This window comes from Eleutherodactylus coqui, chromosome 7, assembly GCF_035609145.1.
Source record: "Eleutherodactylus coqui strain aEleCoq1 chromosome 7, aEleCoq1.hap1, whole genome shotgun sequence".
Taxonomy (NCBI): domain Eukaryota; kingdom Metazoa; phylum Chordata; class Amphibia; order Anura; family Eleutherodactylidae; genus Eleutherodactylus; species Eleutherodactylus coqui.
Window position 1 is genome coordinate 154,639,499 of NC_089843.1, and position 26,217 is coordinate 154,665,715.

At 42.5% G+C, this 26,217-nt stretch overlaps 1 protein-coding gene across 1 annotated transcript in view; it reads right to left on the reverse strand.

The window, feature by feature from the left end:
* EGF (epidermal growth factor) overlaps positions 1 to 22,174 on the reverse strand; it is a 117,290-nt gene extending 95,116 nt beyond the window's left edge. Inside the window, exon 1 of the mRNA XM_066573831.1 lies at positions 21,703 to 22,174. Within this exon, the coding sequence (XP_066429928.1) occupies positions 21,703 to 21,829 (127 nt within the window). The 5' untranslated portion in view covers positions 21,830 to 22,174. The remainder of the gene's footprint in view (positions 1 to 21,702) is intronic.
* Between the last annotated feature and the right edge of the window lie 4,043 nt (positions 22,175 to 26,217).

Below are 26,217 nucleotides of genomic sequence, written 5' to 3' on the forward strand. Positions count from 1 at the left end.
ATACAAAGGCACTCTGCAGCATCGCGTCAGGCGGCTGTGAATAGAAGAATGAACTGCCCGAAACAGGAATGAAAAGCCCCTTTATGTTACCTTAACGCATAATGCGTTAGAGGAACAAGTGAGAATAATGAACAATCTCCAAGCCTTGGCAGCTCTCAATGGCGCTGTAGACAAACACACATTTTACACTTATCTGAAGGCATGAGAAAGACCCTGATGAGACAGAGCAGGGCATTAGTATGCCGAGCAGGAAGAGACCAGGGGACATGAATGTTAAGCCGGAGCTTCAGGACATACTAATACAGAAAATATGTCCAAGTACAAACAATGTGTTTCGTACTCAGTTATATTACCACAACAGGGACCGGTATCTTACGCACTAATCATGTCACTCAGTACAGTCTGAGGGATTAGAACCCGCAGAAAATAACATAAGGACCTTAAATGTCCATGATATGGAACAATGATGTTTACAACATGTTGATAATGAAGCAATGGCCAACCCCTAGATCAGAGGTCCCCAACCTTTCATACCGTGCGAGTCACAGTCAACTTCGACTGATCGCTGGCAGCCAAATTAAATGTAGAGAAATACAAAAACATGAAATTGCAATTTGCAGATAAATATATCAGTTATTCATTACTGAAAATGTCATTGTTGTGGGATAAGATACGTCTGCGTGGACGTCATATTATAACAAGTGAATATATAGTACGTCCGGAAAGTCTTCAGACTTTTTCCCTTTTTTTTTTTACATTTTGTTATGTTGCGGTCTTGTGCAAATTGTAAAACAAATTCAAGTTTTTTTCCCCATCACTTTGCATTCAACACCCCATAATGATAAAGCAAAAACAGAATGCTAGAAATCTTTTTGTGAGTTTTTGAAAAAGGAAAAACTCACATTTTGCATTGACCTAAACAGGGGTGTAGCTAAAGGCTCATGGGCCCCGGGTAAAAAAAAAGTTCAGCTTGGCTACTCCCTTCCAACTCCCTCCACTTCACGACTGCTTCTTGTACATCACTTTTAGCTACATGACTGTTTTTTTAAATGACCCTTCAGGCCAATTTCATACGATTTCATCTAAATCGCGCGATTTTCTGGCAAAGCGCGAGAAAATGCATCTTTGTAAAACCTATACTTTTCAATGGTTTCCTTCACATCAGCTATGTTTTCACTGATGCTATCTTGCGAGGAAAAAAATCGTGGCATGCTCTATATTTCTGCGATGTGCTATTTTTTATCTCCTATGTTTCCCTATGGAGCCTTACTGTTTGTCGCATGGCATTGCATGAACTTGCGATTTTCGTGCGATGCAATGTGTTTTTAGCATTAGAAAGTTTAATTGACGATAAAAAGAATTCGAGATTTTATTGCAGGCGGCAACGATGTGATGCAAGAGTGTTCTCAAGAAAAGGCATCACTGACGCTGAAAAATCGTGGGAGCAAAGGTGCAATTTTGTGGCGGCAAAATCATAATCGTCTTTTGGCGCGGGTTTTGAAGCAGCTTTTCAGCCTCTTTTCGATTGCGGAAATCTCTCTCCATAGAGAGAAAAGAGTCCACAACTCCAAAATTAACATGTCGTGGATTTGAATTCCACGCCACGTGTCAGTTTCCGTGCGGCATATCTGCGGCATCAGAATGAGATTTTTCGTCTACTCTGCTGCTCCGTCTCAGTTTTAAAAATGCACGCAGGATTTATGTGTGGAGGGTCCGCACAGACATTCCGCTGCAATTCCACCCCGTTTGAACCCAACCTAAAAGATCCAGAAGACAAGCCTCAAGACATTTTTAGTTCCCCCTCTCAAAAAAAATAAAATAAATATATATATATATATATATATATATATATATACACATACACACATACATTGGAGACAGCATAATAACAGTATATACAATAGAGACAACTTAAGCTGACTTTTATAACATGTTAGAGTGCATGTTTTCACCACGTATTATGCGTGTGTTGCACACACACACGTGATACGCGGTAAATAGAGTCAATGAAAGTCAATAGAATGCGTGTAGATACGCAAGAGCAATACATTGCAGGAAGCTCTATTTCTCTGCATAGATATGCAGTGTGAGCTCTATACACTTGTATGGGCTGTGTATGATACACTATCCATAGGCAATACATTGTGTACGGGCAGCGTTTCCATATGCATCGCTAATCTAAACAGAGCAGGGAATTAACTCTTTCCAATCCACTGTCTGACATCTGAAGACATTCTGATTGAAGGCTGTACAGCTTTGATGTTGGAAGACATCCGGCAGGGTATTCTTACTGTATATTACTGACTACTCTGTTGTCGGGGGCCTTTCCAGCATGTCCCATATGGCAGTACTGGCTCTAGCCAGCAGATGACGCCATTGTATAATGATAGAAAGAGAAAGCCCCCTAGGAAACCCTAAATCCAAAATTGGATTGCAAAAGATTAAAGAAAACCCAAAACACACTGCACATACGCAGTTGAACACGATCTCTGCCACACAAGGTAGGGCTACAATGACAGCAATGCTGTAAGACTCACAGCGCTGTACTCAAACACCCATATGGATGAGCCCTAAGGGCTAATGTCCATGGGCGTTTTTTCACTGTGTATTACGCATGTGTGATACCTGGTGAATGGAAGCAATGAAAGTCAACTAACTTTCATTCTTCCATGCACAACAGCATGTGTAGATAGTGTGTACATACGTCCACTTTGCAAAATGTGCAATGGCTGTGATTGGTTCATCGAGCGATGCAGTGATTGGCTGAGCCGCGGTGCTTGAGAACCAATTAGAGCAATCGCTTGCTGGAGGCGGGGTTTACAAGCCCCATACTTATTATTAAGTTCAGGTTTTCACCCCACACACTGCAAACAGATGCATAAAATCTTGCACACAGCTATGTAATCTACATAAATCAGTATTGGTAGTCGTATGGGTCATACTGAAGAGCTCAGTGACTTTAAATTTGCCATGGTCTTAGGATGACACTTTAGCTGCAAGACAGTTTATAAAATGTCTAATCTTCTAGATCTGTCCTAGTCAACTGCAAGTGCTATTACTATGAAGTGGAAGTACCTACCATAGGAAAAACAACAGCACCACCACAAAGTGACAAACACAAGTTCATAGATGAGGCCACTAAGTGCTGAAACTTGTAAAACCCACCCATCCTGTTACATCTCTCATTACAGAGTCCTAAACGGCCTCAGGAAGTAACATCGGCACACGTGCTGCGCAACAAGACCTTTAGGAAATAAATTTCCATGATCGAGCAGCTAAACACAAGCCTAAGATCACCATGTAAGGGGTTAAACCTTAAACGTACATAATTCATCTCAGGGAGAGCTGCCCTTCACATCAACTGATATGCTAGAAGACTGCTTCCTCAAGCGGATCCTCGGCGCTCCCTTTCCGCTATGGTAAGACTTTTCCAAACCCTTTTTGCTGGCAGCCTTGAAATTTGACATAAGTGCTAATGTTAATTCCTACCAATAGCACCATTAACACCTGCGGGATCCCAGATTAAGGACGTAGTACACATCAGGCTTCAGGACCTCACAGAGCGATGCATTAGTAGAGCCACTCAAGAAGTGAAACGTTGTCCTCTATCCTCTACGTTTTATGATTGTACCAAATATACCTCATTGTGAATGTAGGTGAGGAAAAAGGAAGACAAGGAGGAGGGTGGAGCAAAACCCGTACGGTCGTGTTTGATGGAAAGATGATTCTATGTGACGCAGTAGTAAAAATGGAAAGAAGATTCCTGTGGTAGAGGTGCCGTCTGACCAGATGACGTACCACCTAAGTGGGCGTAGATGAACAAGAGAAAAGACTAAAAAGGCTGGCATTGGTGGCGCAACTCTCTAAGCAGGACAATATTGAAATTGACTGAAGGTGTTAAAAATAAGTCTTCTTTTATTAAATAAATGGGGCCAGCATGTAAAAACGCGTTTCGGGGATAAACTCCTTTGTTAGTTCAGCTGGTGATTATACAAACTATTGGTGAGTCCCAAAGGGTTAAAACTAGAGATGAGCGAGTATACTCGCTAAGGCACATTACTCGAGCGAGTAGTGCCTTAGCCGAGTATCTCCCCGCTCGTCTCTAAAGATTCGGGGGCGGGCGGGGAGCGGCGGGGGAGAGCGGGGAGGAACGGAGGGGAGATCTCTCTCTCCCTCTCTTCCCCCCCGCTTCCCCCTGCTCCCCACTGCAATTCACCTGTCACCTGTGCCGGCCCCCGAATCTTTAGAGACGAGCGGGGAGATACTCGGCTAAGGCACTACCCGCTCAAGTAATGTGCCTTAGCGAGTATACTCGCTCATCTCTAGAAACTAAGGGGATCCGTTTTGTCACCACCACCAGCCTTTTAAGTCTTTTCTCTCATTTTGACTGTAGCTTTCTCCCTCCTTTGTGGACCTCAGACAACTTACACTATTTTGTGGCATTACTTTACAAGTTCCATTTTTTGCACACTGATGAGGGGCAAAAGCCCCGAAACAGCTGTCTGTGTATGAATTCTGGTTTGGTTTTCAATTCCCAATCATTGCTCTACAGACCTGCATAAAGGGTCGGACATTGATTTGCAGGAATATTGCCATCCAATAGGTGGCACTGCAGAAGTATTGTTCTATATTCCCTATTTGCATATATGTCCCAGAGGAGCATGGTTGGCCCTATAAGTCTCCTCCCTCACTTCCTTAAGGAGAGATGATGCCCCTCTTGCTCTGGCAGAAAGCGACTGAGGGACTAGTGACATAGGCATTCTTCTCATGTTCAACACCCCTTTTCAGACTAAGTTTTAAAATCACAGGACTGGGTCTCATTTTACCAATCATAATGCACTGCTAACATTGCCTACAGTTGCTGTAACATACTCCACACTCCGTTTAGCAGTATTATGTTTTTATTGCTTGAGGGCTTAAACAGACAAGAGCATGTGGTAATGTGCTCAGCGCTATGGAGCGTATTAGCGCACATGAACCAGTGTTTGGGTTTTTTTGACTATTTTTTTGACTAGTTAAAAAAGCGGGGAGTTAGGTCCTACCCTATCGTTCTTGCACATAGAAAAACTATGTGTGAAAAAGATAGGGCAAGTCCTATCTTTTCCCGCATGTAGTATTAACACGCGTGAATCTCGATAGTGAAAACAAGGGAAAAGACAAAGGGCAAATCAGGAGGTCAGTGCCCTGAGAATATGACATATAAATCAGCACCAAAGATTCAGGAAGGACTCATCTGGTGTGGACAGCTAGCTCGGGGAAAAGGGGAGCTGCCCCACCTGTAGTCCTGGTAAGCCAGAAATATTGCAACACTTCTTATGTCCAAAGAGCATCCATAGAACCAGAGAGCATCAAGGAAAGTCCAAACTCCAACGATGCAATTTCAGAAAAATAGAAAATAGTGTAATAAGTAAAAAAGAGCCGCACTGATAAGATAGTAAGTACTTTTACAACATCAAATTGCACTGAGGAGAGGGGCATCTGATGATGAAAAAGAAACCCCTATGATGGTACATCAAATGGCAGAAGTGGATAGGTTTAATAGATCGGAACAAACAGGACATCCAATAGAGTGCAACGCATTTCAGACTGTAGCGGTTTCAGGCACTGGGTTGGAGCCTCAGTTGTAGCAGCCACAGGTCTGGAGATTAGTCAGTGAAGAGCCAGGGGTCAGCAACGGGAGGTCTCGTGTCACGGTAAAAATGGAGGAGGCGGGTAGCGTTGTCAGAAGGGAAGTCAAAGGTCAGTATTAGGCTAATTTCACATGGGCAAGGGCGATTTTGGGCCGTGATTCGCAGCCCAATATCGCTCTTTCCACTATGTAAAAGCCCCGTTGATACAAAGTGTTTTCATGTGAAAATAGCTGATCATAGGGGGAAATCCCTTCGTCCCATTGCTTTTAGTGGGGTGACAGCAGTGGCGGCCCAATTAAAATCAATGGGAGAATGCTGCGATCCTCTGTGAGATCAGCGGCAGGGGATTCCTTCATCCTCACTGGGAATCGTTTCACCCCCGCCGTGACTGAAGGGATTACCTGAGGGGATGCAGAAATCGCTTGCAGCTTCTGTCACAGAGGATTGCAGAGTTCTCCCATTGCTTTCAATAAGCCGCTGCTTGAAAACAATGGTCGACCTCGCAGAAAAACAGAATATACTGCAATGTGTTTCTCGCAGTGCCATATGGGAAAACATTGCTCATGTGTATGACCCCAATTCAAATGATTGAGGTTCATATTTGTGCATGATTTGTGCATCTCACAACCTGATTTTATCACCCGTGTGAAACCAGCCTTAGGAGCTCTCGTGTTGCGGTACAAACGGAGAAGATGGGCAGCATTGCCAGAAACAAAGCCAGAAGTCGGTATTAGGAAGTCTCAGTTTGATAGCAGAGGAGCAGGTAAAAATGAAGCTTGATCAAGGCTTGGAGCACAATAATCACAGGCTAGATCTGAGGCAGGTTCAGGCATTATAAGAAGTCCCAATTAGTGGCAGGGCGAGGCCAGGACAGTAGGCAGGAACTAGACACACATAGGGGAACTGTCCAAGGCTGGATGGCTCAATAAGGAGAGCCACTGACTAAAGCGCAGGAGGTCCCAGGTTTGATCCCCTACACAGACATACCTTTAGTGCAGGATCTATCTTCCTGCTTTTGTTTTTTTCAAGACAGGGAGACAGGTAAAAAAAAATATTTTTTTTTACACTGTTTATGCGCAACTATGCTCCATAGCAGCAAGCTAAGTTGCACTTATGCCCGTGTGAAAAAGCCCTTAAGGTGTAACTACATTGCAAGAAACTTCCATCAATATGGCATCCAGAAAGCCTTATGATCCAGCACTTGTTTACAGCAAAGTACACATTTTTTTATAATTTTCCATGTCAGATATGAAATATGTGATATCCTGGCATTTATTAGGTATGATGTTGGATTACAGAAATGTTATTGTATATACTCAACACAATTTTTTTTTTAATTTGGCTAGATGCACCTGACTATATTTTGTGGCTTTCAGTATGTACTAACTGTATACACCAATTACCCTAATTTGAAAATCTAGTAATATGATTTATTTAGAAGGCACATTCCAGTATATGTATACTAAATAGTGCATTATCGAGGGAGCTGTATTACTTTCTTCTGAGCTCACTGCTGTATGTCATTCACCTAAGGAGCTGATCAGCCTGATAACAAATGAGCTATTCCAACCAAGGACTGCCATAATCCTCACTCAGGGCTACTACACATGGGCGTATTTGTGCACGTTAAATTTACACGCTCAATCCCCAGAGAATAGAACCCATTGATTTCTGCGCATTTGTGGAGAAAAGGCCCCCATCGAAGCCAATGTTGGGTACGCATATGCACGCAATACGCAAGGAGGTACATGATACGCTGCGTAATTCCGCGGTGAGATGAACACATCTGGAACTCATTAGACTCAATTAGCTATTTCAAGCGGTGCATCTTGTTTGCTGCACGCAAATGAACATGTCTTACAGGCGGAAAAAGTACAGTAAAATATGCCAATACACACATAAAAGTACTTCATTCAGTGTGCAAAAAGGTTGCGCTGAGGCGCGCGCAAATGCACGTTTACTCGTGTGAAGGAGCCATAAGAACAGGTTCATGCAGTGCATTCATGTGTTACTCTGGTGCATTCAATTACTTTTATACAGCTCCTATACAAATATTCAATCCCTGAACTTTTTCATGTTTTTGTTTTTACTGGATGGAGTAGCGTGTCATATATGAGGCCTTTATACAGTACCGTATTACATAGATATTAATATGGCATCCAATGAAACAAGGCTTGATGGTTTTTCATACTTAATTCGATATGAAATCAGATACATATGGAGGTACAGTGTGGCCCATTAGGCTTCTAAGGGTGCCGTATTAGGACCCTTTCTTATATAATATGTATGCCCTCAATCATAGTAGACTTAAAGGCATTATCTAAGCTTATAATAGTGATGAGTGACCTATCTTCAGGATACATCATCGACAGTGGCAGATTACAATGTAGGCACAGGCTCATGGCTGCCTAGACTGCCCACCAACTTTACAGACTGAACCCCACTTCAAGGCAGTAGCTGCCCAAGGGGACATGAGTGAATGGCAACTATAGGCTGTTATTTATGGATCCATCTTTTTTTTAATTGTTGTTTTACAATAGTAGTGGATATAGGCAAATAACCTCTTAAAGGGGTTTTGTCATTAGAAAAAAATATCAATAATTACCTATTCCTCCCCAGGCAGTCTTCTTAGCGCATCTTCTCCTCGACAATCTTCTCCTGGCTCCTGCAGTTCCCCCGGTCACCTCACCTCCAGCCAGCCGGATCCTCTTCCTCCTGTTTTGGAGCGTCCATTCTTGGCAGTCTCCTTCCGGCAGGTCAATGTATGTTACATCACTGGTGATGTAGCATTCACTGCCTAGCAGGGAATGATGGGCTATTGCCAAGACTGCACATGCGTGCTGTCTCGCCGCGAGTGTTTATATATTGTTGCGAAACAGTGCACATGTGCAGCCTCAGCAATAGCCCGACATAGGAGTCGGCATTCCCTGCTAGGCAGTGAATGCTACATCACTAGTGACATAGCATACATTGCCCTGCAGGAAAACGACTGCCGAGAATGGACGCTTCGTCACAGGAAGAAGAAGAAATGGCCATCTGGAAGTGACATGACCCGGGCGACTGCAGGAGCCAGGAGAAGATCAGTGAGGAGAAGATGTGGTAAAAATACTGATAGGGCAGGAATAGGTAAGTATTGATTTTTTTTTTATGACAGAACCCCTTTAAGTAGTCTAGTAAAGTAGCTGCTATTAGGATATTCTGGATGACTAGGGTGGTTTAGGGTTTAATTAGCAAACTTGTAAAGTTCTAGGGTAGTATAAGTAGTTCTCCAGTTTAGAAAATCCATAATCATACACCCCATCAGTGACAGTGCTGTACACCTGACTTGGGTTGGTATTGTAGTCACTGTTCTCACTGAATTCAATGGGAGCGCTGTCTGCAATACCAATCTGGGCCGCTACAGTTTGTATGGAGCTGCAAGCTTCCAGCTCTGTAGACGCTGACTGCAGCCCAGTTAAACAGCTGGTTGCCAAAGGTCCCGAGTAGCAGTCCCCTATCATGAGGATAGGTCATCAATAGTTAGGACACAGACAACCCCTTTGAATTCACTTACTGTTGATTTTCCAACAATTTCTCTGCTGGAGGTTTGCTCCTAACATCCACTAGTCTTTCAGTAAAATAATATTTGCTGACATTGCTTCTGATCTTCTTGCCATACTAATTAGAGCAAGTCTTCCTTTTGGCCTGCTCTTGTCTCCATAATGAACCACAAATGGGTGGTCTGTGTCACAGAAAGGGTTCCTGGATCTGATTTATCATGATGGTTCAGGTAGCTGGCTCAAGGTTGACTCAGCCTTCCGAGGTCGGTAAAAGGAGTACCCAGCTTGCTGGGGGGTAAAAGATGACTGGGAAAGACAATGGCAAACCACCCCACAAAAACGGTCTGCCAAGAAAACATCACAATGTGACAGTCACCCTAGGAGTCGGTCACGACTTGGTGCTTGCACCAGGGGACTTTACTTTACCAATGGGTTGCCACATGCTTGATCAACAGATGCTCTTTCTCTTTCCATACCACAAGCCAGTCTTTCAAGACAATCATTCATCTTAGCATGTATTTTTGATGTAGTAGCTGGTATGTTCCTCATGCAAGATCATTTCCCTGCTTGAACTGAGCTTAGCTTTTCTGTGTACAGAATCTCTTTTAGACATGATGTGCTTCACAATGTTAATTTAGATGAGATGGCCTAATTGTTCATATACAGCTCCATAGAATAATATCTGGCATGAGAACTGGGCCCTGGTGAAATAGCTGGAACAATTTAGGGTATGTGTCATTTCATGTCAAGAATGTGCCCTCTCTTCCTACCAATGTGAACTCATACATGTAAGGACCATAAACAAATATGGAGTGTTTACTGTCGGAGTTTTCAGAGTAGCAGGCATCTGGTGGGAGCTTAGGTTTTGTGATGTATTCTCCGATGGAAGATAAAACATTAGGCTGGTTTCACATCTTCGTTGGTTCCACTGCAGATCCGGCTGAAAATACTGGAAAAAAACCCATTGCATGCTGCACTTTTTCTTCCGGCTAAAAGTCGGACAGCTGAGCAGCAACTGAACGGATCCCAGCATAGTCAATGGTGTGCGTTCCATGCTGTTTGCTTCCACCCTGAGACGGAGCCGTTCAGCCATGAGGATTCCCCTCTCCTGCTTCCCGATCGGAGCAGGAAAGTGGAAAACCAAGTGCAGCTATGAAACCACCCTTAGATACTCTTTGTATTGGCTCATTGAAATTCTTTCAGACATATTACTAAACAAGCAATGAAGAAAGGCTCGATGTGGGGCATATTTACATAGACCAATATTTTATATGCTGGTCTAAGGAAACTATGTCAGTGTAAGGCCTCCCTCACTCAGGCGTTTGCAGAAACATAGTGTTTTTCAGCATTTCATGCAATGCTGAAAAAAAAATCAATACTCACCTAGCTGCCGCTGTCTGGTCCCTGCCGCTGCTCTTCGGAGCTCCGTCACTTGTCAAGCAATCAGAAGATGTTTTGCTAGTGATGGGGATTGAAATCCCCTGCCTCCAGCAAAAGATTGCTCTGATTGGCTGAGTACCGCTGAGTGTCAGCTGGCTCCGCCGATCACAGCCAGCACTGGATGTACCAATCACAGCTATGCATCCAGCATTGACAGAGCCAGCTCACACTCAATCTCTCTGATCAGTACTTTGCCTGGCACATGTCTACAATATATATATATATATATATATATATATATATATATATATATATATATAATATATATATATATATATATATATATATATATATATATATATATATATATATATATATATATATATGTGTGTGTGTATATATCTTAGCCTGATGTGGTGTGGTTAGTTATCAAAACAAATCTGCCTCATGTGGAAGCATTATGTAACTACTTGCTACTCACACTCACTCATCATCACCATGGCATCTACAGGGTGAGCCACAGAAAAGTAGTCCAGCACACCACTCTTATGAAATATGTCTAAAAGAAAATATGTCTGTGTTGCTCATAACTAAAGGCTCAGGGGCCTGGGTGCAAAAGTTCAGCTCGGTGATCAATCAATCACTGAGCTCTGTTATTGGCTGCAGTTCTTATGATGTCCCATTAACTGGGCGGATCTCCTACTGTAAACACAAAGTGGAGCAGAGGACCGAGCACCTGCACAGGACATAGCAGATAGCAGTAGCAGGAAGAGGTAAGTACAGTTAGGGCCAGAAATATTTGGTCAGTGACACAAGTTTTGTTATTTTAGCTGTTTACAAAAACATGTTCAGAAATACAATTTTATATATAATATGGGCTGAAAGTGCACACTCCCAGCTGCAATATGAGAGTTTCCACATCCAAATCGGAGAAAGGGTTTAGGAATCATACCTCTGTAATGCATAGCCTCCTCTTTTTCAAGGGACCAAAAGTAATTGGACAATGGAATCTAAGGGCTGCAATTAACTCAGAAGGCGTCTCCCTCGTTAACCTGTAATCAATGAAGTAGTTAAAAGGTCTGGGGTTGATTCCAGGTGTGTGGGTTTGCATTTGGAAGCTGTTGCTGTGACCAGACAACATGCGGTCAAAGGAACTCTCAATTGAGGTGAAGCAGAACATCCTGAGGCTGAAAAAAAAGAAAAAATCCATCAGAGAGATAGCAGACATGCTTGGAGTAGCAAAATCAACAGTCGGGTACATTCTGAGAAAAAAGGAATTCACTGGTGAGCTTGGGAACTCAAAAAGGCCTGGGCGTCCACGGAAGACAACGGTGGTGGATGATCGCCGCATACTTTCTTTGGTGAAGAAGAACCCGTTCACAACATCAACTGAAGTCCAGAACACTCTCAGGGAAGTAGGTGTATCTGTCTCTAAGTCAGCAGTAAAGAGAAGACTCCATGAAAGTAAATACAAAGGGTTCACATCTAGATGCAAACCATTCATCAATTCCAAAAATAGACAGGCCAGAGTTAAATTTGCCGAAAAACACCTCAAGAAGCCAGCCCAGTTCTGGAAAAGTATTCTATGGACAGATGAGACAAAGATCAACCTGTACCAGAATGATGGGAAGAAAAAAGTTTGGAGAAGAAAGGGAACGGCACATGATCCAAGGCACACCACATCCTCTGTAAAACATGGTGGAGGCAACGTGATGGCATGGGCATGCATGGCTTTCAATGGCACTGGGTCACTTGTGTTTATTGATGACATAACAGCAGACAAGAGTAGCCGGATGAATTCTGAAGTGTACCGGGATATACTTTCAGCCCAGATTCAGCCAAATGCTGCAAAGTTGATCGGACGACGCTTCACAGTACAGATGGACAATGACCCCAGGCATACAGCCAAAGCTACCCAGGAGTTCATGAGTGCAAAAAAGTGGAACATTCTGCAATGGCCAAGTCAATCACCAGATCTTAACCCAATTGAGCATGCATTTCACTTGCTCAAATCTAGACTTCAGACGGAAAGACCCACAAACAAGCAAGACCTGAAGGCTGCGGCTGTAAAGGCCTGGCAAAGCATTAAGAAGGAGGAAACCCAGCGTTTGGTGATGTCCATGGGTTCCAGACTTAAGGCAGTGATTGCCTCCAAAGGATTCGCAACAAAATATTGAACCAAAAAATATTTTGTTTGGGTTATGTTTATTTGTCCAATTACTTTTGAGCTCCTAAAATGTGGAGTGTTTGTAAAGAAATGTGTACAATTCCTACATTTTCTATCAAATATTTTTGCTCAACCCTTTAAATTAAACGTTACAATCTGCACTTGAATTCTGTTGTAGAGGCTTCATTTCAAATCCAATGCGGTGGCATGCAGAGCCCAACTCGCGAAAATTGTGTTACTGTCCAAATATTTCTGGCCCTAACTGTATATCACTATTTGTTATGTTAGCGCACGAGGAAGGGGTTGTCCTGAGATGTTGCAACTTTTTACTAATTAAAACCAGATAATGAAACATTTTAAATTTGTTCTAGTCTGTTTTTAATATATGATTGCAGAATTTTTGATTCTGTTGTCTATACATTACTATGCCCTCTTGCCTGAGCTGCATTTAACAGAATGTAAAGCATTTGGAGAAATTCTTTATGGCAGCCTTATGGGCCATTCACATAATGGACAGAATAGGACACATTGACTTCAATGAAAACTGTTCTATTGTGCAGGGAGGGGGAGTGGATAAAGGCTCATTTAGACACAACAATTATCGCTCAAAATTCGCTCTAAAGCCGTCTTTTCAGCGATAATCGTTGGGTTTAAATGTGCCCGTCTTTCAGTTTTCTGCCGAACAGTTTACAGTTCTGCTTGAAAACCATCCTTCAGCAAAACAGCTGATAAGCAGGATGGCATGCTGTGTTCTGCCAGGGGAGCGCTGATTACAGATCAAAGTGAAAGTATTCAGGGAACAGCGGGAGGTCTGTTTCCTGATTACAAGGCCCCATGGTTCACACACTGCTACTTGGTACTAATAGGCATTTGTGGCAAGTAGTAGTTTATGCAAAATGATCGCTCAAAAGCCATCTTTTGAGCCATCATCTTTGCAGTGTAAATGCACCTTCAGCTGTTACCATAACCTATTGTGGATGGTGGATCCTGTGTTGTTTATATAGAGGTGTTATCTTTTATTGTAAGTCTACCTGTGAGGATAATAATATGACTGCTGAAAAGTTTTCTTCACAGACCAGGAAGTGCCAGATTTAGGCTCAGTGTTCACTATGAAAAATGCTGAATCTTTGAAAATTGTTCTCCCCTAAAGGGATTACATATGCTGCATGAAGCATTAGATGTACAGATTCAGGCAAATGTAAGTGAACACTTAGGAATTACAGAGATTTCTGCATTACTTACTAATAAAATGTGGTCTGACAGTTATATAAGTCATAAATATATAGGCAAATGCAAGCTAAGTAAACTAATTACACACAAGCTGTTGCACCATTCATGTCTTTTATTGAGCACATTGAGTAAATATCCACAATGCAGGGAGAAAAAGCAAGTAAAAAAAGTTACCTTTGTTTTACTGAGTTCTCAAAGAGCTAATGTAATTGGCAAAAGCTATTTAAATTAAGTAGATAAGATTGGAATTGTGGGTTTCCCAGATGATTCGCCCTTTAAATAAAGGCATATAAAGACTGGTTACTGACAAATCTGGTCTTTAGAAGAGAGATTGGTTAGTGTGAATCATACCTCAATGCAAACAGCTTGCAGAAGACGTTTTTATAGAGATATTATAGAAATATATGAAGCCGGAAAGGGCTACAAAAATATTGCCGCAGATATTGGTGCACATCAATCCACGTTTACTCAAATCGTCTACAAATGGAGAAAATTTAGGTCTGCTGCTGCTCTCCCTAGGAGTGGGCCTTCTATTACGATAACAAGCTCAGGTTTGCCCAAGACTACCAGAATGCTTCTGGGAAAATCAAAGTGCTAACGACTACTTCTCTGTTAGTCTGTGTGGGATGCGTGAGTTACATGCAGAGCCTGACAGAACCTGTAATGTCAGTTACCATCTATTAGCCCCGCCCCCTGATCACATGATGGTGAAGACATCACAGGTCCTTTATCCTCCTTGTGCACTGAATGAGGAATTATGGGCGGACTACATCCCCCATAAACCCCTGCGGCCTCAGTTGCTATAGATACAGCAGTACTTAATCTAGAAGTTTGTATCTGGTTGTGAGTCTGCTGCATACCTGTGTGGAGACTCCAATAAACGACACCTCACAAATTTATACATACATAGCTCGTGTGGTGACAGGACCTGTAATGATCAGTCACATGGTCTCTGAGCTGAATGAGGGATTATGGACTACATCCCCCAAAACCCCCCGTGGCCTCGGTCGCTATGGATAGAGCAATACTCAGTCTGGCAGTTTGTAGCTTGTTGTGAGACAGCTGGACACCTGTGTGGAGACTCCAATAAATCACACGTCACAAATGTCCACATGCATAGCTGGCAGTGCATATTGACCAACAACATTGAAGCTTAGTCCTTCACCGCTATCTTCACATCTCCTGAATGTTATATTATGTCATCTCAAGTGCTAATGCCGCCAACACCAGTCCAGCCTTCATCTAATCGTCAACCGTTGTCCAGTGTTGAAACAAGCCGTCGCTGTCGTGCAAACATGTTACCACAGAGGATTCAACACCGCTGTGAAGCTAATGCAGCTTATATGATACAGTGACAAGCCACGATTTCACCTCAGCCACCAGCTAAAGTTTGTAAATCTCGTGCAGCTCATATGCGAAAGCTACGATCGAACATGTCTCCTCAGCGAGCAGCTGAAGTTCGTAATTCACGTGGAGCTCATATGTGAAAGCAATGTAGCAAAGCTGTGTGTGTGTGACATGCATGTAGGAGAGCTGTGTGGCGCATTGCATCACCAGAAATACTGGTACTATAATTTCCTAATAATTACTAGTGTTGTATGGACAGATGAGATAAAAAGTGGAACTTCTAGCACAAATGCACAACATTATGTTTGGAGGAAAAAAAAATACTGTAAGCCAACACCAAAATCTCATCCCTGCTGTGAATCGTGATGCAGGGAGCTTTGCTGCCTCATCATCTGAAGGTCTTGCAATCATTGAGAAAACAATGAATTTTAAGTTGAGTCAAAACATTTTAAAAGAGAAAGTAAGGGCTGAAGAGATGTAGGGTAATGCAAAAAGAGAAGGATCCAAAGTGCCCAAGTAAATCAACTAATGCATGGTTGAAAAAGAAAATTTGAGTTTTCATATGACCATGTCAGAATTCTATCCATAACCCTATTTAGATGCTGGGGCATGATGTGAAGAGGGCTGTGCATGCAAAGCATCCCAGAAATACTAATGAACTGAAGCAGGGTGGAATAGTTCCAAATTCCCTCAGTGTTGTGCAAATTTTATATGCAGCTACAGGAAACATTTGATGAGGTGATTGCTGTTAAAAAGAGGATCTATAGGTTATTATAATCAAGGGTTCACTTACTTTTTCTCCCTGCACTATTTATTCAATATGCTCAATAAGACTGGGTTCCCACAGGGCAGAATCCTGCCGGAAATCTTGCGGTTTGGCCGCAGCGAAAAGACGTGAGATTTCACCCAGGAAAGCGCTGCTTCAAAACCTGCGGTTTTGGAGTAGCTTGGCCACATGCTTTTCTGTTGTGGCCGGCGCTCCCACGGAGAAGAGCGCGGCCGCAACGGAAAAAAAATTTGACATGCTGCGGCCGGGGATTCCGCGCCACAGCGCAGGCTTCTGCCAGCTTTGCAGCGACAGATTGTCCGCCCTGTGTGGACGAGATTTCTGACAAATCTCTTTCACATGGCTGGCTAATCCCGGGGTTAGAAGGCGCTGGCGGATTTGCTGCAGCAAAATTCCGGACGGAATTTCCACGGCAAATCCGCCCTGTGTGAACCCAGCCTTAAAGACATGAATGGTAAAACTCTTTGTGTGTTATTAATTTAGTAAGATTGTGTTTTGCATCATTGTAACGTAGATGATAATCAGACCACATTTTATTAGTAATCAATGCAGAAACAGGGTATCTTGCAAGGTGTCCTATTAATTATCACTTTTCATGGTGACAAATTACACAAAATTGACAAATAACAACATGCACAATGACAAACTGTACATGTTGTAATTCAGTTTAATCCTGGAAGTGCTAAACTCTGATACACAACAGTCACATGTGTATTAGAAAATATGGTAGTGCAATAGTTAACTGCAACTGTAGTGCGATCCTTATACAAACCCTGATTTCAGCAACATGTGATCTTAGGGAACTTGCATAGTGTAACCTGCTGAGCTGAGGCAACACTACATTAAGTAATTGATAATTACTAACTCTTATATTAATACAGTACATGCTCATAGCATAGCCAATCATTTTCCAATCACTTTCCATTTGACTTAATAACAATACTAATTAACTACATTTGGTACATTTTGCCCTATGCCTAAATGAAGATTGTGGGGCCAAATCTGTAACACAAGCTGGATTCTTCAGTTCTGAGTGTAGCTATTAGAACCGCTAGAGCAGTGGTTCCCAAACTTTTTCAGCTATGGATCCCTTTTTGAAGCAAACGTTTCTCATGGAGCCCCAAGGTGTGGTCAGGGGAGGGGTTAGGGGCATGGCTTATCACGACATATAATTTTTACCTCTGTCATTAGTAAAAGGACAGGGCCGTTTAAAAAAATTAATATAAAAAACTGAATAATGTTGGAGCACTGGATGGAAAATTGATATACATTATATTTAAATTAACATACTGCGGAATTAAATTCCGCACTACATGTCAGTATCCGCACGGGTTTTGTGCAGATTTTTTCCACAGCGTATGGATGAAACTTTCAAAATCTCATCCACTTTGCTGCACTCCACAGCAAATCCGCCCCGGGTAGTAATAGTGATCACCTGTATTGGTGACCCCAGTAGTAATAGCTATCTCCACAGGGACCCCAGTAGTGTTAGCATCCCTCATATTGGCCTCAGTAGTAATAGTGTCCCTCACAGTGGCCCCAGTAGTAATAGTGACCCCACAGTGGCCCCAGTAGTAATAGTGACCCAACAGTGGCCCCAGTAGTAATAGCGACCCCCACAGTGGCCCCAGTAGGAATAGTGTCCCCCACAGTGGCCCCAGTAGTAATAGTGACCCCTATTGCGGCCTCAGTAGTAATAGTGACTCCCACAGTGGACCAAATAGTAATAGAGACCCCAAAGTGGCCCCAGTAGTAATAGTGACCCCCACAGTGGCCCCAGTAGTAATAACGACCCCCACAGTGGCCCCAGTAGTAATAGCGACCCCCACAGTGGCCCCAGTAGTAATAGTAACCCCCACAGTGGCCTCAGCAGCAATAGTGACCCCCTCGGTGTTCTCAGTAGTAATAGTGAACCCCACAGTGGCCTCATAATATTAACCCCACAGTAGCCACAGTAATAATATTAACCCCTCAGTAATATTAACCCCACAGTAATAATATTAACCCCCTCAGTAATATTAACCCAACAGTAGCCACAGTAATATTAACCCCCTCAGTAATATTACCCCACGGAAGCCAAACTAATATTAACCCCCTCAGTAATATTAACCCCACAGTAGCCACATTCATATTAGCCCCCTCAGTAATATTAACCCCACAGTAGCCCCAGTAATAATAGCCCCCCAACCCATATACTTACCTCCTCCTTTCAGTCAGCGCTGCTCTTCCTCTGCCTAGCGCTGATCCCCGGTACACACTGACAGCAGTGTGTGCGGCCGGAACGCTTCCTCCCTGAGTCCTCTCCTGAGGAACTGAGGAGGAAAGGAGGATCCCAGGTGCACACTGACGTCAGAGTGTGTACCAGGATCAGTGTCGTTGGCTGCTCACCTTGGAGACCCTTGGTCGGAGACCCTGACTGTCGCTCGCAGAGCCCCAAGGGCTCTGCGGAGCACAGTTTGGAAATTGCTGTGCTAGAGGATGAACAATGATATGTGATTACACTGTGGGCCATAGCTGTCCAAATAACAGAAAGCCACGTTTCACATCAGATTTTGTTTATTTAAAAGAAAAAGAAATAGAAATGTGTAAGATAAGATATACAGAATGATAAAAAGCAGTTACTTCCATAATATCTTCCTCTCCTTTGATCTTAGATTGTACCTGCCTCAAAGGAGCCCTGGAGAGCCATCTATTCCTTCTAACCCTTGTCATGCCCAATGATCTGCAATAAGAAAGCAGGACAACTTCAATGGAAGCCGTCCGCGCGAACACCGCAGGAAAATAGAGCATGCTGCGATTTTTATATCCGTGAGCGGAAACCGCAATTGGTCTCTGCTTGTGTGCATGAAGTTTCACTTTACCATAGCATGCTATGGAGGGTATTTGCTGCGGAACCCGGAGGGTATTTGCTGTGGACCCCGGAGGCGGACACCCACTCGGGATTCCGCAATTCGGATCCGCCCATGTGGAGGCAGCCTTGAGCATGCTTAACACCTGAACGACGATCATTCAGTGTAAACAGCAGCCATTCAGTACTAAATGGCCGCTGCCCACAGTGAATGGAGAGAGGAGAGCGGGGAGAGAACTCTCCTCCAGCCGCCCATTCTGACTGCACTGTGAGCGATCAAGCGATACTCGCTCCTGTGTAACAGCACGGGGGCGAGGGTACACGGGAATGAGTGTTGGGCATTGTTTGCCCGACAATTGTTACGTGTAAAAGGGCCTCAAGCGACAACATATGGCTATGTCCCAGCCCTTCAACTGTCTGTCAAACATGAAAGAGGCAGTCCCCTCTGACTGAACCAAGCTGCGGGCAGCGAAAATATGTAGCGTTGCAGCCGGAGGAGTCGAGCAACAAGTAGCATGTGAATGTGTATGAACCAGATGCTACTGCGCACTAATTATTTGGCCGGAGGGCAAAGGGGAGACATTAAAGGCTGTTTTTTGAAGGGGGGGTAAGGACACAGGGGGGTTCTGTTACACTGTAGAGTCACGGGGGCTCTATTTATAGGGGAGCAGCGGGCTCTATTACCTTAAAGGGGAAAATGGGGGCCTCTAGCATTAAAGTGGTACAGATGGGTTCTATTACTCTAAAGGGGCACAAGGCATATTCCAGGACTTTTTTACTTTTGCTATTGATGACTGACAGCAGGACCATGAATTAACTGATTGGCAGGGACCTGAGCAGCAAAAAGTGCAGACCACAGTGCAGCGGCCCGGGTTGGTATTGCGCCTGAAATACCAATAGGGGCCGCTGCACTACGGTCAGTGCTTTCTACTTCCTGACTGCAGTGACAGCAGCCCATGGAATCAGATGACTGATGGGGATCCAAGGGGCGAGCATCCAACAATCATCTACTGATGACCAATAGGTCATCAATGAAATAGATAAGAGTCCAGGAGTACCTTTTTAAAGGGGCATAGGGAGCCTTTATTACGTTAAATGGACACAGGGGGTATTACGTCTTTAAAGGGGTTCTCAAAGTTAAATTTTAAAAAAAATCTTGACTCCCATGTATAAAAATAATAAACAGTCACATACGCGACTACAGTGCCGCATACTCAGGCCACAACTATGATGCTGTATTGACAGCCTGCAGTCAGCCTGTGTACAGGACATCACAGGCTGCTACAGCCAATCATAGACCTCCTAGTATTCAAGTGCTGACATCTGTGATTGGCTGCAACAGCCTGTGACATCCCATTAAAAGGCTAACTGTAGCCTATCAATACAGGCTTTGCGGAGAGATTGGAGTTTCTGTGGGCCGCTGGGAGAGGTGACTATACAATTGTTTATTATTTTTATACATGCGGAGCAGAAATTTAAAAAAAAAAACTTGTAAATCCCCTTGAAGGGGCACAGAGAGACCCCTATTACTCTGTGAGTACGGGGGGTATTATTACTGTAGCACAAAATGGGTAATATAACTGGAAGGAACACAGAAAATAATTATTTCTATGTGGGGCATAAAGAAGTGTTATTAGTGTGAGGGTATAAAGCAGGCATTATTTCTTGTGGTGGTCAATATGGGTTAATTATTACTATGTGCGAGCATCATTATTTTATGGGGCACAAAAGGGGTCACTTTTACTGTGGGAGACACTGTGAGTGGCATTAAGGGTAGTGGCAGGATGGAAAGTGTGCGCAGATGAGTCATAGATATAGGAAATCATCATGGCTGTCTGGACCGAATAGAGAAGAAAAGAGAAAGTGGATGACACCAATCAGAGATGATGTCACGTTTGATCACTGGAGGTAACTGCACTGTAATTACTATCACTGTGTAGAACTGATATTTGACTATTATATGGTGGCTGCACTGTTTAGAGGTTACTAGAGCTGAGCCTTTGCTATCTTTATATATGTATATATATTAATCGTATTTTTTGGGCTGGGCGACGGGCAAAGTACCTGTTGATGTAATCACTTAATTTAGGTGATGTTCAAAGGGTGTCGTAGCCTTATTAATCAGGTATAACAAATTCCTAGCCTTATGTAAGTTTACAACTAGCATTTTTGGTGCATTATGGATGCTGCAGTCCTTTACCTGATGTTACACTGAAGTAATCAGGAATCTTACTAGAATCTTGTTCACACTTCTGCAGTTATAGGATGCTGCATTGGTTTTTAACACGGCAGCTGCTGTACTCCTCACAGTTTTGTTTTTTCTTTCTCAATTGCAGTCTCTCTGTATTAAAATGTAGGGCAGTTAAGTGGAAACTAAATGGACCCAATTATCGTCAATGGGGTCCGTTCAGAGCTGTTGGGTTCCATCATAAGACGGATCAATTCGGCCAGGAGATAACTGAGCAGGAAAACGGAACCCCTGCTGGAGATGTGAAAACAGTAACCTTATTGACATGGTTATTGTGTACATTGCTTTATTAGCCATTTTTATAACGTCATTTCCTTTTCCTAGCATTGCACCTGTAATGCAAACTCTGATTTCAGCAACGTGATCTAATGGAACTTACATGCTGTAACCTGCAACACCAGAAGTAATACATTATGGCTAATATCAATACAGTACATGCTCATAGCATAGCCAATCATTTTAAACCAATTCTCCCTTTTTCGTAATACCAATATTGATAAACTACATTTGGTAATGACATACTCACCGTTACAAGTAGGCGGGTTGTTACTTGGGTAATAGCTTTCCTGGCAGTCCCATTGTTCTATTCCTTTGGTATAATGTAAGCCAGTAAATAAAAATAATGTCCAGTAAAGAGTTACTATAAGGAACATAATCTCCTCTTCTTGTGGTTCCTGTTCATAGGCTACATGTCACTTGTCTTTTATCCTGTGTAACTCTGTGTCGGATGGGCGCTCGGGCTCCTGGATGCAGGCTATCAGATCCAACACCATTTTTGCAGCAATCCCAGATCTTTGTTTTTTCTCCTTTTTTCCTTACTCTGACAATACCATGACTTCTCTCACGATCCAACTTTTCTAATTAGTTGCCAGTCTTGATTTTTTTTTTTTCGAAGTCAAGTATGAAATGCCTGGCACCTTAGTGATAAAAGTAGCACTTTCTGCAAGTCTCTTCAACAGTGTCAGAGCAAATTGCTTTGTGATAACCTTGCCTTGGTGGTGAACACTATGCCAGGGTCTGTCTTCCCCAAATACTGCCTCCTTTAAAATGCTTCCTTGCCACACCTCCCAGCTCCTTAGTGCCAGCGGAGTGGAGCCTGTCTTAGGGCTTTTCCATGCTAGGAATGAGAGAATGCAGACTGAGAACAAACACACATGCACTTGTAATTCTTTTCATGCACAGTGGATGGTATGTACAGACAGTTTTATGTGTCTTTATACTCTTTCATGAGTAGGACACTAGTATCCAGGGACATTTTTGGTAAATTAAATACTTGAAATCTACTTTAGTGTCTTTTGATAAAGAACCAGGAAAGCGACAGGTGACCTCTTGCAAAACAAAGTTGTCTGACTTGTCCTGTCCTGGAATGATTTTGAAGATTGATTTTAAGAAAGTTATTCTTTACTCATACAGCCCAGACGTCTGCAACTCTGTGGAGAACGGACACAAAATTATGATTCAACTCATTTACATTAGGATCAAAGCAAACTTTAGTATTCCACTGTAGATGATTCATGTTACTCTAAGTAATGTCAATTTTATTCGGGAATTCCAGTTACAACTGATATTGAATTTGACTTTAAAAATGGAAAAAAAAATAGCATTTCTTAAGGAGTCTATAGAATCTGGATAACCCTTCCTCAGATCAATTAGTCAGATCTTTGTTGGGTTTCGCTGCTTGAACCCCCAGGTGTTATTGGGAAGAGGAAGCTAATATTTTCTCAGCAACATAACTGCCATGACTATGATAAGCTCGAAGGTGTTAACCTCTCAAAACAAGCCCAGTCCTAAAGTCCTACTAGGACCAATGAACATTATAGAAAAGTGTCTTCCACTGAAAGTTCTCTGGAGGACTTGGTACAGCCGTATCATACAAGGTCAAGGATCCTGCCTCATTAAAGGGGGTTGTCTTTACAAAGCACCATTTTATAGTAACATAAGGCAATTAAAATCTATTGGTCATATGGAAGATTAGTTTATGCCTTAGCTCTGCTGGACTAAAGCTAATTTGTATAAACTAACTAAATACATGTAACTAACTAAAACTATGTAAACCCCAATTTACAGGTGAGTAATTCAGCCAAGGAATCATGGAGGTGAGATTTTGCCCTATGTCTAAATGAACATTGAGGGGCCAAATCTGTAACTCAAACTGGCTTCTTCAGTTCTGGGTGAAGCTAACAGAACAGTCACGGGATAAGCATTGATTTGTGACTATACTGTGGGCCATCAATGTTGAAATAAGAGAAAGTCAACTTTAACATCAGATTTTGCTTATTTAAAAAAAAAAGAAATGTGAAAGATAAGATATATAGAATTATCAAAAAGGCAGTTACTTCCATAATATCTTCCTCTCCTTTGATCTTAGATCGTACCTTCTTCAAAAGTGTCCTAGAGAGCCGTCTATTCCTCCTAACCCTTGGCATGCCCAATGATCTGCAATAAGAAAGCAGGACAACTAAGCCCCAACATATGGCTATGTCCCAGCTCTTCAACTGTCTGGCTGTCCAACATGAAAGGGGCCGCCCCCTCATGGGATGATTCACATAGTGAAGATGTCGTGCCTGACATGTCAAGGCTACGGACTCACCTGCCACAAAACATTAGATCCATACAACTTGCTGTCTCTGTAAAGAAAGCTTGCAGGTGTGATGGTCACTCGGTGGTGTGTAGGAAGCGAGTTATGTCTCGCAGGCTGTGGCACACACTTCTGACAGATTTGGCTATCATCTTTGGAAATTTTGGTTACTGGTATTGTAAAAGGGATCCTTTGGCAGGTGATGGTAATTGGGGTCCTGTGATTGATGCTGTAATGGAGGTTCTTTCTTTTACATTATTTCTGGGTTCATATTTATTGGAACTCCAGCATTTCAGAAAGTTTTTCAAAAGAGATAATCAGCTATTTTGGGTATAGTGTACCAAAAAGGTTTTCCACCCATTGTATTAGTGTACCTCCATTAACAACATGGAGATGCATGACACTATATTGTTACAATTGTGGGAGCACATCATATTGTGTGGACAAAGGCTGTAGTATATGATACCACTGATGCGAATCAACACTACTATGGTATATGGGTATTCACAGCAATTTCTGTCAGTGATCTGGTGAAACTTCAGTGGACTGTTGGTGATCATTAAGCTGATAGATACGTATCTTCCTCAATTCAAAATAAACACAACCATATGGCTTGGGTAAATGGGCATGGTATTCCTATGTAGGGAGATAAGTGGCCAGCAGACATCTGTGTTGTCACATGTTCTCCTAATAGGAGATGTTGAAGGACAGTAAGGTCATCTTCAAAGCTATCAGATTTTCTGCATATCTTGACAAAATCTTGTACCTATGGCCAACTATAGGAAGGGAAAAAAGAGTGAAAGAATGAGTGCACTTTACGGATTAGCCCACACCCTCTGCCTCTAATTTCAACAGCTTACTGGAGTTTCTTAACGCAACTGTCCATCCTGGAGAAACAAAGATGGTCGTACAAGTTCTCTGACTACCAGATGCACACTGTGTATTAGTATGCATTATTAGTCAGATCAGTCAGATCAGCTGTCATATAGACCACCAAAGCATACCAATACACAGTGTCCATCAGGTAGTTAGAAAAGCTGGTACCGACATCTTTGTTTGTCCAGGCACGGAGGGTCACTTTACCTATGTCTCTCTCCCCCCCCCCCCCCCCCCCCATCTTCCTCAGGAAAAGGTGGGAAAAGTGATCACCACTCATCTGAGTACACAATTTGTCTTCATAAGCTGGAAAGAGTGACATAAAAGCAATTAGAAGAGCAGGAGATGGAACACAATTGTGCAGAATGTAAAGCTTACTGATAACTTTTAAGATTGCTAGAAGTAGTGCTTGCTCCCTGCCCAGTGCCTATTGGAAGTGGCAATGTGCCATGTGCAGAGAGAATGCTGCTGATCCTTTTTTTCTGGGGATTAGTGAGTTTCGCAACAATCATGTCTCCACCGATCAGTAAGTTATGGCATATTCCAGCCATATGTCATAAGATAGTCATTAAAGATAGTCATTAATTTGTTTGTTTTATAAGAAGAAAACTCCAAGTCCACTAACTGTATTCATATTCCACAAGCTAAAATGCTTAGTTTGATCATTCTGTAATAGAAGAACGTCAACGAGAAGGTGAGAATCTAACACATACAGCTTCACACGGCTGTATGCTAAGTTACCCAGGCAATGACATTGATATCTGCTTCAACTGTCAAGGCCTTTGCTGTGTTGCATGACCAAATGTAAAAAGTTGCAAGGATCACAGGCTGTAAATCACTCCCTCTGAACAATCCTGCAAATGTTATCAGCTGTAGTTCTGTGCATAGTCATTACAGTCAGTGCGCTAATTAAACCTATCAAATTCTCAATACACACAGTGCTATGCACAGCACTTGGGTCATGAAGTGCTAACTGTAAGAATTCCTTCTGATCAGCCGTTTATGCCCTGAACCATACGGACCAAGGAATTTGCATAGAGAAGAGGAGACTGTTTTGAATTTTGCTACTGGTTGACTAATATATTTCAGGATATATATATATATATATATATATATATATATATATATATATATATATATAAATATGAGGGAGCAGAGGCATTATTCTAGAGCAGGGAATTGAGGGGAAACTGATCAAGTTTGCGGACAACACAAAGTTAGGAGGGATAGCTAACACTAGGGAAGAGAGAGAGTATTCAAAAAGATCTGAGCAAACTTGAACAAGGCGGCGACTAACAGAATGGTATTTCACACGGAGAAATGCAAAGTCCTACTTCTGGGCAAAAATAAAGAAAAGGGCACATACAAAATGGGAGGAATTGAGCTAAACATCAGCATGTGAAAAAGACAGGTATACTAATAGATCACAGACTGAACATGAGTCAACAGTGTGATGCAATAACAAAAAAGGCAAACACAATTCTGGGATGTATTAAGCAGCAACACTACAAAATAGGCTAAATATAGGTAAGGATTTTAAAGCCCATTGTTGTTTCAGCATATAGGACATTAACATTGACTATATTT